The 14,363-nt window shown below is 42.8% G+C and overlaps 1 protein-coding gene across 1 annotated transcript; it reads left to right on the top strand.

Annotated features, from left to right (window-relative positions):
• The first annotated feature begins 13,060 nt into the window (after positions 1-13,060).
• On the top strand, positions 13,061-13,971 carry LOC144374030 (CGG triplet repeat-binding protein 1). Its single transcript, XM_078036997.1, has one exon. It carries the CDS (start codon positions 13,407-13,409, stop codon positions 13,908-13,910), a length of 504 nt encoding a protein of 167 aa, XP_077893123.1. The 5' UTR covers positions 13,061-13,406; the 3' UTR covers positions 13,911-13,971.
• The last annotated feature ends 392 nt before the right edge of the window (positions 13,972-14,363 follow it).

Consider the following 14,363-nt stretch of genomic DNA (forward strand, 5'->3'; position numbering starts at 1 on the left):
TTTTATTTTTCACTTGATACATTCAGACATACATGACAATTATGTATAATATTTTGACATACATACGTGGAGTACAACCCATTCCAATTGGATCCCATTCTTTTGGCTGTACACGATGTGGACTTACATTGGTCACGTATTCATATATGAGCAGAGGAAAGTTATATCTGCTTTCTTCTACTGTCTTTCCTATTCCCAGCCCTCCTTCCTTTCCTTCATTCCCCTTTGTCTAATCCAATCAACTTCTATACTTCCGTTCATGCATTAGTGTCCACATATCAGAGAGAACATTCAGCCTTTGGTTTGTTGGGATTGGCTTATTGCACTTACCATGATATTCTTCAGTTTCATCCATTTACTGGCAAATGCTATAATTTCATGCTTGTTTATGGAAGAGTATTACTCCATTGTGTATATATAACACATCTCATTTTTTTATCAGTTCATCTGTTGAAGGGCACCAGGGTTGCTTCCATAGCTTAGCTATTGTGAATTGAGCTGCTATGAATATTAATGTGGATCCATAACTGTAGTATTTGGATTTTAACTCTTTTTGATATAAGCTTACAAGTGGGTAGCTGGGTAAAATAGAGGTTCTATTTTACATTTTCTAAGGAAACTCCATACTGTTTGCCACAGTACTTGCACCAATTTGCAATGTAGTGTGAACGATTTTCCCCACATTTTTGCCAACATTTATTGTTGCCTGTATTCTTGATAATTGCTGCTCTGACTGGAGTGAGATGGCATCTCAGTGTACTTTTAATTTCTCTAACTGCTAGAGATGTTGAACATTTCTTCATATATTCTTTATATATTTGTTGACCATTTGTATTTCTTTGTGAAGGGTTTTTGTTTTATTTGAATGTGTTCTGAATGATTCAAATACTCCTACACATATTCATATTTGTTTCTCTCCTCATTTCTAGCCTTCTTTTTCTTTTCATATTTCTTTTTTTCCCCTGAAAGTCTCATTTTCCCATGCTCATGTGAGGGCTAGGGATTCTGATTAGTGTATTTTGATTTTTTTTTTTTGTGTGTGTGTGTGTATCATCTTTGCCACTACTCTTATCTCCCTTATCTCCCCCAACACCTTATCTTTTTCTTTTTCTTAATACTTTTTTAGTTGTAGTTGGACACAATATCCCATTTATTTTATTTTTAATGTGGTGTTGAGGATTGAATCCAGTGTCCCGCATGTGCAAGGCATGCACTCTACCACTGAGCTACAGCCCCAGCCCTGCTTTTTCTATTCCTGAAGCCAAAGTTTTATTCTCTTTCTCATCTTTATGTTCTTCTGGTTTCTTTTTCCCTTTTTACATTAATAAAATAAAGAAGGACACTACATACTGCTCAAGGGAACCATACTCCAACAAGACTTAACAATTACAAATATATTGTTAAATTTGTAATTGGATATATATATATATTTGGATATATATATCCAAACAATGGAGCATCTACATTCATCAAACTTTTCTCAAGTTCAAGAGTCAAATAGCTCACCACAAATAATTTTGGGTGCCTTTAATGCACCTTTTTCACCACTGGATAGATCTTCCAAACAAAAGCTGAACAAAGAAACTACAGAACTCAATAATACAATCAATAACTTAGACTTAACTAATATATATAGAATATTTCATCTTTCAATGAGAGAATACACTTTCTTCTCAGCAGCACATGAATCCTTCCCTAAAATAGACCATATACTATGCCATAAAGCAACTCTTATCAAATATAAAAAATAGAGATACTACCCTACATTCTATCAGATCATAATGGAATGATATTAGAAATCAATGATAAAATAAGAAATAAAAGCTACTCCAACACTTGGAGACTAAATAATATGCTATTGAATGAACAAGGAGACACCAAGGAGGAGATTAAAAAATTTTAGAGGTGAAAGAGAACACAGATATGACTTATAGAAATCTCTGGGACACTATGAAGGAAGTTCTAAGAGGAAACTTCATTGCATGGAATTCATTCCTTAAAAGAAGAAAAAGCAGGGGCTGGAGTTGTAGCTCAGTGGTAGAGCACTTACCTAGCAGTGCGAGGCCCTGGGTTCTATCCTCAGCACCACATAAAAATAAATAAAAATAAAAGTATTGTATTTAACTAAAAAAAATATTAAAAAAGAAGAAGCCAACATATAAATGACTTTACATTACATCTCAAAGCCCTAGAAAAAGAAGAACAAATCTACACCCAAAGCAGTAGAAGATAGGAAATAATTAAACTCAGAGCTGAAATCAATGAAATTGAAAGAAAAGGAACAAGTGAAAAAATTGACAGAACAAAAAGTTGGTTCTTTGAAAAAATAAATAAAATTGACAGATCCTTAGCCATGCTGGTAAAGAGAAGGAGAGAATAAACTCAAATTACAAATATACAGGATGAAAAAGGAAATATCACAACAGACACTACAGAAATACGGAACATAATTACAAATTATTTTTGAAAACTTGTACTCCAATAAAATAAAAAATATCAAAGGCATCGACAAATTTCTAGAGTCATGTGATTTGCCCAAATTGAATCAGGATGATACACACAATTTAAACAGATCAAGTTCAAGTGATGAGATAGCAAACAACATCAGAAATCTACCATCCAAGAAAATCCAGGACTGGATGGATACGTAGCCGAGTTCTACAAGACCTTTAAAGAAGAACTATCACCAATACTCTTCAATTTCTTTCAGGAAATTGAAAAAGAGGCAGCACTTCCAAGCTCATTCTATGAGGCCAATATCACCCTGATTCCAAAATCAGGCAAAGACACATCAAAAAAAAAAAAGAAAGAAAGAAAACTTCAGACCAATATCTCTAATGAACATAGATGCAAAAATTCTCAATAAAATTCTGACAAATCGATTACAAAAACATATCCAAAAGGTCATGCACCACAATCAAGTGGGACTCATCCCAGGGATGCTAGATTGGTTCACCATTCAGAAATCAATAAATATAATTCATTACATAATAGTCTTAAAGATAAGAATCATATGTTGGGCTGGGGATGTGACTCAAATGGTAGCGTGCTCCCCTGGCATGCGTGCAGCCCACGTTCCATCCTCAGCACCCCATACAAAACAAAGATGTTGTGTCCACAGAAAACTAAAAAAAAAAAGAAAAAAAAGAAGGGACTTTAAAGGGTAAATTTCAGGGTGTGTGAATTTCCTCTCAATATGTTTTTGTTGAAGAAAACAACTGAGACTACTGCATCTAGTAAGATTCTCAGCATGGCTAGAAACAGTGCATCCTGGCTGCTGCTGGGAGGCTGTTATCATCAAGCAGTGCTGGAAAGCCCCAGGCCCCATGTCTGCCCATTCATGAGGGCTGGGGCTCCCTGTGGGGTTGCCCCATCCCTACTCAAAGCTGAGCAGGGCAGCTGCAGGCAGGAAGGAGGCTGCTCACAGAGTGTCATGTTACCCAGGCCTGGGATCACCCACAGTGTTGGTTACTTAGGGTCCATTTGGGACCACCCTTTAGCTTGCTTGGGCCAACTCAGCTGCCCTACTCCCATGTCTGAGGCAGCAAGGGCAGTAGCCCCTCACTGCCCAGCCAGGCTGGCTGCACTATGAGCACTGTCCCAGAACACTTACTGACCTCAAGAGCAGCTAGCCAGCCCCAGGACATGAGCCTCTCCCTCTGTTGCTCACCCTGGATTCTGTGGAGGACACAGAATGAATGGCAGGGAGGCCCTGCCCCAGAAGGTGCCACTCCCCTCCACCCCACCCCCAAACCTGCCACCCCCTGTGCACATAGGTCGTTATTACCTTCTTGAACCTGATCAATTAAAAATGGAAAGAGCTCATCTCCTTCCAGTCTCCTGGCCTGTCATGAACATCCAGAGGCTTGGGAAGCATTGGGCTCTGCCTCCTGCAGCAAGAGGGCATGGGCTGAGTGACACACCCCCCTCAGATAGGAGAGAGCCCTTGGGCCCCTGCCTCCACTACCCCCTTTCCTCTAGACCCAGGTCTCGCTCACATGTGAACTGGGTTCCCCAGAGAGTTTGCAGTGCGTGAGTCTTGACTTGCTCAGCACTTCAGCGAGCTTCTGACCCTGGCCCCATCTCAGGCAGCTTGTGAAAGACCAAAGGACCAGCCATGGGGCCAGCTATAGCCAAACTGCTCTGCATCCCTATGACACTCCACACTGGAGCAATTCAGATGCACAGCATGGTCCCTAGGGAATGGTGCCTCTTAACCACAGCAGTTCCTACTGGGCTGTGATTTGTGACTACACTGTGGCACCTTGCAAGGAAGACACACACAGGGTCAGCAGCACCTCACAGGATGAGGACCTCAACACCCACATCCTCTATCCTCAGAGCTCAGAGGCATCACAAGGTCATAGCCAGCCTTCCAGGCTGCATGTGAAAAGGGGGGCTCCTTGTGCACAGACTCACCCAGCAGAAGACAGCCTGGCTTTCTGTGGCTGTTTCTCAATGGGACCTGGGAATGGACCAAGGAGAACTCACAGAGAGTCTGGTGGGGACACAGCCCATCCAGGATGACAGGTTGTGTTGTGCCCTCTCATACCCTGATGCCTCTACCCACTGTGCCCCTTCCTGTAGAGAAGGCTGGCCTCACAACCATCACCAGCCAAGGGCAGAACTTCCAGAGTCACAGCAGTTTGGGGGAAGGTGGGAAAGGTAGGCAAGTCTGCCCCAAGTCCACGGCAACCTCTCTCGGCCTGCTCTAAATGTTCTCATTTCTTTCCTCAGAAAAGAATCCAGCAGTTTCTCCAGTTTTGTCCTAAGAAACCATGGCTTCCTCACTCTGTCTCAGGACATCAGTGTTCAGAGCTCTATCCTGAGTCCTGGGCTAGTATCCCTCCTTCATCACTAAGGAGATTTCACACAAAAAAAGTAGAGTTCTGTTCCTGGGCAGAGAGCTTGGAGATGTCCCTGATGTCAAGAGTTGAGCCCCTCATATCCCAGCCCCCAGCCCAGGGGCACATCAAAATGTGTGAAGGAGAGACTGACCAACTGCCCTGAAATCTCAGCATTTCACACTCACCAAGCACAGGGGCAGGATTGTCTTCCTGTTCAACATGGTAGGCTGACCACATGATAAACTTCCTTGTCCTCCCTCAAGACCTCATTGATGTAAGACTAAAGGTATGCAAAAGTAGAAAGCTCTTGGCCAAAAGGAGCCCCCAGTGACAAAGAGAAAATTCCTTTCTGGATCAATAGGAACTGGTTTTGGAAGCAACACTCTGAACAATGCACTGCTGCTGAAGTGGGGGCCCTGCTCCAGGAGAGACTGTGGGTGCCATATCCCGATAACGTGCAGACACTTGCACATGATCAGGTATTACACATGTCACTCGGGATGTATCTTGTTAACTTTACTCATCACCAATACCTATCCATGCAAAGTGTGGGAGCCTGAGCTGCTGCTTGTTCCTCTCTGAGGAGGGGATAGTCAACACCCGCACCACCCAAAACCCTGTCTTGACAGGTATAATGTCCTAATCTCCAGGGAAATGTGATGGCCCCTCACCCCCGGGGGCTGCAGAGCACTCAAAATGTGGCTACTGCCACTGAGGAACTAAAATTTTATTTAACTTTAGTTGATTCCAATTGTAATAGCCAAAGATAACTAGTGGCTGCTAAATTGGATAGTGCAGATGCTACACTACAATTAAATGGCACCTCTTACAGAGTGGACACAGCTGTCATGGTGGTAGTACTAGTGATGTTAGTAACAGTAACAAAGTAATGGCTCCAATCACTAACCTGTTTTTACCATAAAATCATCCCCCTAATCATAGTACCTTGTGGTGGTTGATGGTTTTTGAAGTGCAAGAATCTCACATTAGATTTCTTGCCTCCTCTTAAGTGGAAGTGAATGGGGTACTTGACATCACACTGCAGAGTCCATGTGACCCTTTTGCATATGGGACAACCCAGGCAGACCTGCTGTAGGCACAGTTTCAGCAGAGGGGGAGTTCAGAGAGGAACTGAACGGCTTCACTTGGCTTGAGCACATACATCTCCCAGGTCCCCAGCTGCTGGAGTCAGCCTAGGCAGGATGGCCCTGTGTCTACCCTCTGTCCTGGGCTCACCTGTTTTTTTTTTTCTTAGTTGTGGATAGGTCTTTAACTTTTTTTATTTATAAATGATGCTGAGAATGGAACACAAGGACTCTGACATGCAAGGCAAATGTGCTATGACTGAGCTACACTCCCAGCCAATGTGGCAACTTTTTTAAAAAAGTGTCAGAGATATAATTATATAGGAATATGTATACAGATATGTAAAAGTATTTTTAAGAAATAAAACACTAGAGGGACAGGGGATGTAGCTCAGCGGTGGAGTGCTCAACTGGTATAGGAGAGGCCCTGGGTTTGATCCTCAGCACCACATCAAAATAAATCAATAAAATAAAGGCATTGTGTCCAAATACACTCCCTCAAAAAAACCTAGTAAAAATATATTTTGTATATGCATGTAAAATGATTACAGTGGACCACTTCTTGGTAAAATTAAAAAATTAGCCACAGTACCAATGAATGACTCATTTAAATTGAAATTCTTGGACTAAAGGTAGGCATGCCCTTTAAATTTTGGCATATTTTCTGAAACTTCTCTGCAGAAGAGTTATGACAATTTTGTATTGCAATTATCAGAACTTGAAAATTCCATTTTCCAACACTGTTAACATTAGATTTTCTCACTATCTTGATTCTTTGTATTTGATAGGCAAACACACACATGTACTTTATGTTTCCTTTGGATTCCTCTATTGTGATTTGGATTACTAAATTTTTGGTATGTCATCTTTTATAAACAACAGATACTGGGTTTTACCACTTTTGTAGGCTCTTTGTTTCTCCCTATTGACTTGTAGGAGGTCCCTATGTTATTAAGCTCTCGGAAGCAGGGCAGATTCCCCCAGAAACATCACCAAAAACCTGTTTTCTAGCAATTGACCACAGTTTTGCCTCTTGCAGAGAGCTCTTTGCCAGCTTGACCTGAGAACTTCCCATTACTCTGGCTTCTCAAAATTTGCACCGCCTCCCAATCACCTTGCCCTGTGGACCAAGCCTTGAACATAGTTTGCCTTGAGAATCCTCAACATCTCAACCATAGATACCCTTCAGTGAGTGCAGTGAATCATGTAAGCTCTGTCCCAGGGGAGAGAAAGTCCATACCACTGTGACAGTTTCCTATGAATAGGTGTCTGCAATTCTGCGTATTTCAATATTCACTATTATGTGGTCAAATGGAAATCCTGGAGAAAGTTATGGAGATTTTGTGGAATGGTTTTCATTAACTCAGAAAGGAAAGATAGGAAATAAAAATAATTACTAAAATTTAATCATTCATAAATAAATAATAAATTTAATTATTAAATAATTATTGAAGTTTCATAAAGGGAAGTATCGAGAAGTCTATAAAAAATGACTTCATTTCATCACTGCCTTTGAGAAGATGAAGAGTAGCGGTAGTATTTCTAGCACTAAGACAAATTCGCCACTGGGATGTAATTGAGAGAGGGCTTCTTTCCACTTGATATATTTTGTATGAATATTCACTGACCTGTGTTGTTTGGTTTTCTGGCATTCCCTCTTATTTGGATTCAGACTTGCCCAGGGCTACCCTGGAATAGGCCATATTCATACCAGAAAGACAGATTACTAAACCCCAGTTAGGATATATAAATGATACACATATCTTTCAGTTCTTAAGATTCTCATTTTATTTGTAGACACTAAAAATTGTTGAACCATCTCTAGGAAATTTCCAGTTTCCAGGAAAGGAAGATACAGTCCTTCCTCTCATTCTGTCTGTCTTCCTGGCTGTGGAGTCTGTATGTGTTCAGGGGATTTTCAAATATTTGACAAGGGCCCAAATTCCCATGATTGTTCAAAGCAAAGGCCTTATAGGAATTGTGCCCTGTTCTCATTAACCATGCAAGGATACTCCTAGGAAATTTGTATCAGCATAAAGGGATAGTTATGAAAAGAGTGTGAAGCGATAGATTCTTTATTCATTGGTAAATTTTTCTATGATTTTTATTCTCTTTTATATTAAGTGGAACTTACCTGAACTGTCAGTTAAAAATGAGAAACAATGCCACTAAAGCCTAGAGTAGTCAGCTCTTTGCTGCTCTGAAGACAAGATCTGATCAGAACGATTTAAGGGAAGGAAAAAAGTTTCTTTGGGGGCTCACACATTCAGAGGTCTCAGGCCATTGAGAGCAGACTCCATTCTTTGCAACCTCAGAAGAGGCTGAACATCATAGCAGGAGAGTGTGGCAGAGGGAAGTAGCTGACATGATCATCAAGAAGCCGAGAAAGAGATTTCCACTTTCCATCTACAGGTACACAGCCCAAAGACTTGACCCCCAAGACAGACCTTCTCCACCTGAACCCCACCTGCCTTCAGTTACCAGCCAACTGATCCCAGCAGGTGAGGAGTTCACAGATTGGGTGAAGGCTCTTGACACCCTATTAACTTCTACTATCCAAAGATTCAAAGGAAAATTAACAAGAAGAGAAAACAGCCTCCTCCACCCAACACTACACAGCATGGTTGGAAAATATCCAACAGAACCACAAAAGGCTCTAAGGATGTATCCCAAGAGTTGTGACTGGATGAATATGTTACAAAGAAGCCACCTTTGTCAATACCTGCCATGGCCACTCAATCAAATGAGAACAACTAAGATATTCCTGTACCATCTCTTCCTAATTTTCTCAAAGAAACATCAAATGGTACAAATGCTAAACAGAGGAAAGGGAGAAAAGGCAGATCCAAGGACCAGCTCTCTTTTGTCATCAACTCTGAGTGGCCCAGCTCCCATGGAATTTGACTTGCCTGCTGAACAACCAGTATTAGGCCACCTAATTTGATATTCAGCCAGGGCCTGCCTCAGAAAGGTACTACAGAGCAAATACAGGTGCAGGTTCTCCTTTGATTTCATGCCCTGGAATAATTGTGAGTATCCTTTCTTCCTCAAGAAGAGGCAGATAATAGCCCACCCTTGGTGGACAGCTAACCCTGGATACCATACATGGTAACAGAAAACAAAAAAAAAAAAAAAAGAAAGAAAGAAAAAGAAGAACAGCAAAAAGGCTTACTGAACCTTGATCCCTCCAGATGATCCAATTTTCTGCAACCCATACAAAGGATCATGCCAAGGACATGGACTTTGCAGATATTCACTGTCCCCAAACCTCTCAACATGCACTCCACTCCAAAATCCTCTCACCCTGGTTTGGATTCTTGTCAGGAAAATGCCTGAGTGTGTAAACCCATGCTGCCCGGAAATGACTGTAGAGCAGGGGAAAGTCCGGCACTCAGAGTGGAAGCCTCCAGCATCCATCCACTTCCAAGTCTAGGCTCTGGCAGGAGATTGCACTTGTTTGTGTTCCCTGTGGGTCTCTCTGGGCCTTGCGCACCAAGGGTCCCACTTGGTGCTGCTATGCCCTCCTGGCAGCTCTCCAAATATCTTCCAGTGTCAGGGACAGGTGGACTGCCAGCGTATTGACGTTAGCGTGAACGGGTCAGCAGAGGAGCTTTCATTCCTGGCGGCATCCCAGGAAGATCCAACCCAAGCAGCAGCTCAGCGGTCATGTTAGGAGGGGAGACCTTGGCACGGAACCCCAAGAAGGCATGTCCTTTTCAACACATGCGGCCCCAACTTCTTCAGCCCCTGGAAGTGGAGCGTGGTTCTCCTGGTGGCCTGTCCAAGGTGGCCTCAGGGCAATCCTGCTCCTTCCAGTGCCCTGGACCCAGCAGCTGTCCCCGGCCTGGCAGGACCCTGCAGTACCACTAGGCGGCGCCGTCCGCGGTTAGTCGCACCAGGCAGGCAGAGCGCCCTGCAATCCCTTATCCCAGAGCCAGCATTGGGGGCTCCACAGGTGCAGCGAACCTGGGAGGGCCGGAAGGCTGGTGAGCACTAGGAGGACGCAAGGATCATCCCAGGTAGCACCAGCTCCAGCAGCCTTGCTCTCCTGTCGTGTTCCTCTAGGGCCTGACTCCACTGACAGTTGGCCCAGTCAGCGAACTGTCTTAGGTTCCTGGGGACCCCAGGGAGCGGCTTCTGGGGACAGCTGAGGGCAATTGTGCATCCAAGGCAGCTCAGCAGGTTAGGGGAACTTGGAGCTCAACATGCCACTAACTCTGTCTGGCTGCCCTTCCATTCCTAGAAAACCAATCTAGGATATTGAGATTGCTGCACCTGGGGCAGAATGTAGGTTAAGGGCAGGTGCAGGTGGGCCCCTTGTTTTCTAGGGAGGGCAGCAAGGGAGGGAGTCCCTGAACATGGGTGTCAGAGGGAAGGAACAAGAGAGCAAGGGAGCTTCCAGCGCAGTGCACCATCTGCACCAGCCAGGCCCTACTATGGTGACAGCGGCTGTAGCACCTTCAGCAGCAGCTGCTGCTGCTGCTGCTGCTGCCAGGCACCAGGTCCAGTCCAGAAATCCTTTGGGCCCTACTGGCTAGATATTTCTGCCAGTAGGCCTGAACCTGAGGGTTCTTCCTCTTGGCCTGCCTCTTGGCTCTCAGACATAAAGCCCTCTGAGAAAATGCAGGGGATTCTTGGGGCAATCCCTGGATGAAGAGATTTCACCAGAGTGTCACAGCCCCTGCCAAAAAGATGCTTCACAAAGGTCTGTGGCATGAGTGCATCAAGTGACCTGTAGGAACCTTATCATCAGGCTCAACCAGGGCTTCCTGTCAATTTCACACATCAGCCTTGATAGAGGAGTGGAAATGTAGACATTTCTAAAGTTGGATATTAAAAATGGGGAGAGCTCAACATTTTTCTGTGGAGCCCTGAATCCAGAAAGGAGTCGGGAATGAGAGGATGGTATTTATTTCACAGACACTGAAAGAAGTCGGTATTTATTTGCCTCTGACAAATATCAGTAGCATCATCAGCTTCAATATACCATCAGCAAGAAGTATGGGCAGAAGATTCTGAAGCAAAAATCGTAATAGACAAGACTTCAACTTCCACAGAATATAATGCTCTTGCAAGTTCTGAGCCATTTCTTCTTGATTGTAGTGAACAGCAGATCACACATGTGCTAATGTTGCTTTTCTGGGAGAAGATGGAAGAGGGAAGACTTTTCTGGCAGAATAGGACCTTCACCTAACTTCCAAACCAGAAAACAACCATTCTATGAGTCAGATTTTCATCATTTGAACGAAATACCTGAGGAAACTGATGTATAAAGACAAAATGTTTATTTTTCTTATGATTCTGGATGTTCTAACCCAAGCACTAAGGATCCTTTGTGTTGCTCCTGTAGAAAGGGAAGCATAACATGATGTAAGCACATGGCAGAGCAAGCTGCCCTCCTCATGAGCTAGGAAGCCCTGGAGCACAGGCTGGGCCTACAATCTCCTCTGGGGGAAATGCACAGTGACCTGAGAACTTCCCATTACCCTGACCTCTCCAGACTTACACCGCCTCCCAATCACCCTGCCCTGTTGACCAAGCCTTTAACATATGTGCCTGGAGAGTCTTCAACATCCCAACCAAGCTACCCTTCACTGAGTGCAGTTAATCATGAAGCCCTGTTCCTAGGGGAGAAAAAGTAAATACCATGGTGACAGTTTCCTACTCATAGGTGTCTTCAACTCTATGTACTTCAATATTCACTATTATGTCGTCAAATGAAAATCCTGGAGAAAGTTCTGGAGATTTTTGTAAAATTCTTTTCGTGAACTCAGAAAAGAAAGATAGGACATAAAAACAATTATTAAATTTAATCATTAATTAATAATTAAATGAACTTACTTATTCAGTAATTATTGAAGCTTCATATAGAGAATTTCAGAGAAGACTATAAAAAAAATAAATGAATTCCACAACTGCCTTCATTAAGATGAAGAACAGCGGTAGAACTTCTAGAACTAAGACAAATTTGCAACTGTGATGCCATATGAAGAGGACTTCTTTTCACTTTATATGTTTTGTATTAATATTCACTGTCCTGTGTTACTTTGTTACCTGGCATTCCCTCTTATTTGGATTCAGACTTGCCCAATGCTTCCCTAGAGTAGGAAATATTCATACCAGAAATACAAATCAATAAACTCCAGGAAGTACATGCAAAGGATCCACATATCTTTCAGTTCATAAGATTTTCATTTTATCTACACACATGAACAATCATTGAAATATCTCTATGAAAGTTCATCTTTCCAGGGAAGGAAGATGCAGTCCTTCCTGTGATTGTCTGTCTCCCTATCTGTGGAGTCTGTGTCTGTTTGGGGGATTTTCAAATATTTGACAAGGGCCAAAATTTCTTTGATTGTTCAAAGCCAAGTCATTATTCTAAGTGTGCCCAGTTTTCAATAACCATATAATAATACTCCTAGGAAATTTGTACCATCATAAAGGGACAGTTATCAAAAGAGTGATAAGTGATAAATACTTTCTTATTTGGTAAATTTTTGTATAATTTTTTTTCTTTAGTATTAAAGTGAGCTTACCAAAACCGGAAGTTAAAAATGAGTAACAATACCAGTGAAGCCTAGATTTGTCAGCTTTTTTGCTACAGTGAAGACCCAATCTGATCAGAATTATCTTAGGGGAGCAAAGTTTATTTGGGGGCTCATGAGTTCAGAGGTCTCAGTCCATAGAGAGCAGGCTCCATTCTTTGGAACCTCAGGTGAGACAGAATATCATGGCAGAAGAGTGTGGCAGAGGGAAGTAGCTGACAGGATGATCAAGAAGCAGAGAAAGAGATTTCTACTTTTTACTTACAGATAGATAGCCCACAGCCTTGACCAAAAAGACAGACCTCCTCCAGGTCTGGAGGCACCCTGCTTGCCTTCAGTTACCTTCCAACCAATCCAAACAGGTGAGTAATTCACAGATTGGGTTAAGGCTCTTGATGCCCAATTAACTTCTACTCTCCAAAGATTCAAAGAAGTATTTACCAGAAGAGAAAACAGCCTCTGAAACCCAACACAGCATGTTTGGAAAGTATAAAAAACAAAAACAAAAAAGACAATAAAAATGTATCCAGGCGGCGGGGGACACGGCGGCCGCCGCGGGGCTCGAGCGGGCAACGGCGTCGGCGGCGACAGGTCCTCCTCCTCCTCCTCCTCCTCCTCCCTCACCCCCTTGCACCTCCTTTTCTTCCTCTTTACTTTCCGGCCGGATCTCGTCCACTTCCCCTAACAGCGGCCCGGATCTTACGTAAAGGCATGACTTCCCAGCACCTCAGGGAAAATAGGGTGCAAGCCCAGAAACTATTTCCCAACCACCACTTGTTGAAAAACTGATTTGAAGGAGTCTCCGGGTGTGAATAAACGGAAAGTGCCAGGATTTGATGTGTCTCAGGTTTTGCGCTGGAGACCCTTCACTACTAAGTATCAAGAAAAAAAACTGGAAACTAATCCGAACCTAATTCAGGATTAAAATGGAACGATTTGTAGTAACAGCACCACCTGCCCGAAACCGTTCTAAGACTGCTTTGTATGTGACACCCCTGGATCGTGTCACTGAGTTTGGAGGTGAGCTTCACGAAGATGGAGGAAAACTCTTCTGCACTTCTTGCAATGTGGTTCTGAATCATGTTCGCAAGTCTGCAATCAGTGACCACCTCAAGTCAAAGACCCATACCAAGAGGAAGGCAGAATTTGAAGAGCAGAATGTGAGAAAGAAGCAGAGGCCCCTAACTGCATCTCTTCAGTGCAACAGTACTGCGCAAACAGAGAAAGTCAGTGTTATCCAGGACTTTGTGAAAATGTGCCTGGAAGCCAACATCCCCCTTGAGAAGGCCGATCACCCAGCAGTCCGTGCTTTCCTGTCTCGCCATGTGAAGAATGGAGGCTCCATACCTAAGTCAGACCAGCTGAGGAGAGCATATCTGCCTGATGGATATGAGAATGAGAATCAGCTCCTCAACTCACAAGATTGTTGACAAGGAGGTTACCACCGTTGTGATCAAGATAATAATGTGGAGTATTAAAGTTATGTGTTGATTGTGTGGTTCATTTTTATATTTATTTCATTTAAAATCATGTGATGCAGAATAGTTTTGCAATGTGTATATAGTTGCAGGCAAAAAAAAAGAAAGAAAAAAAACTCACTGCAAAACTTACTATTAATTAATTTTAGTCACCAATGGTATAAAGCAAAACTTAGGTATAAGAGTGTGCTAGGATACCTGAAGTCTGATGGTTATCTTTAAAATTGATGGTTTTTCTCCTGAAATGTTTGTGCATGAAAGAACAGCCCTGCTTTTTTAACTCTGTTGCCATATATGATTATTCCTTGTGAGATTACTTAATTATTTGGATTGATGACTAGCCTAGGAAATTGAAGCTGCTGCCAGGCAACACCACTTACAGTAACTTAAAGAAATTATTTCTGA

Source organism: Ictidomys tridecemlineatus, unplaced genomic scaffold (assembly GCF_052094955.1).
Source record: "Ictidomys tridecemlineatus isolate mIctTri1 unplaced genomic scaffold, mIctTri1.hap1 Scaffold_5510, whole genome shotgun sequence".
NCBI lineage: Eukaryota > Metazoa > Chordata > Mammalia > Rodentia > Sciuridae > Ictidomys > Ictidomys tridecemlineatus.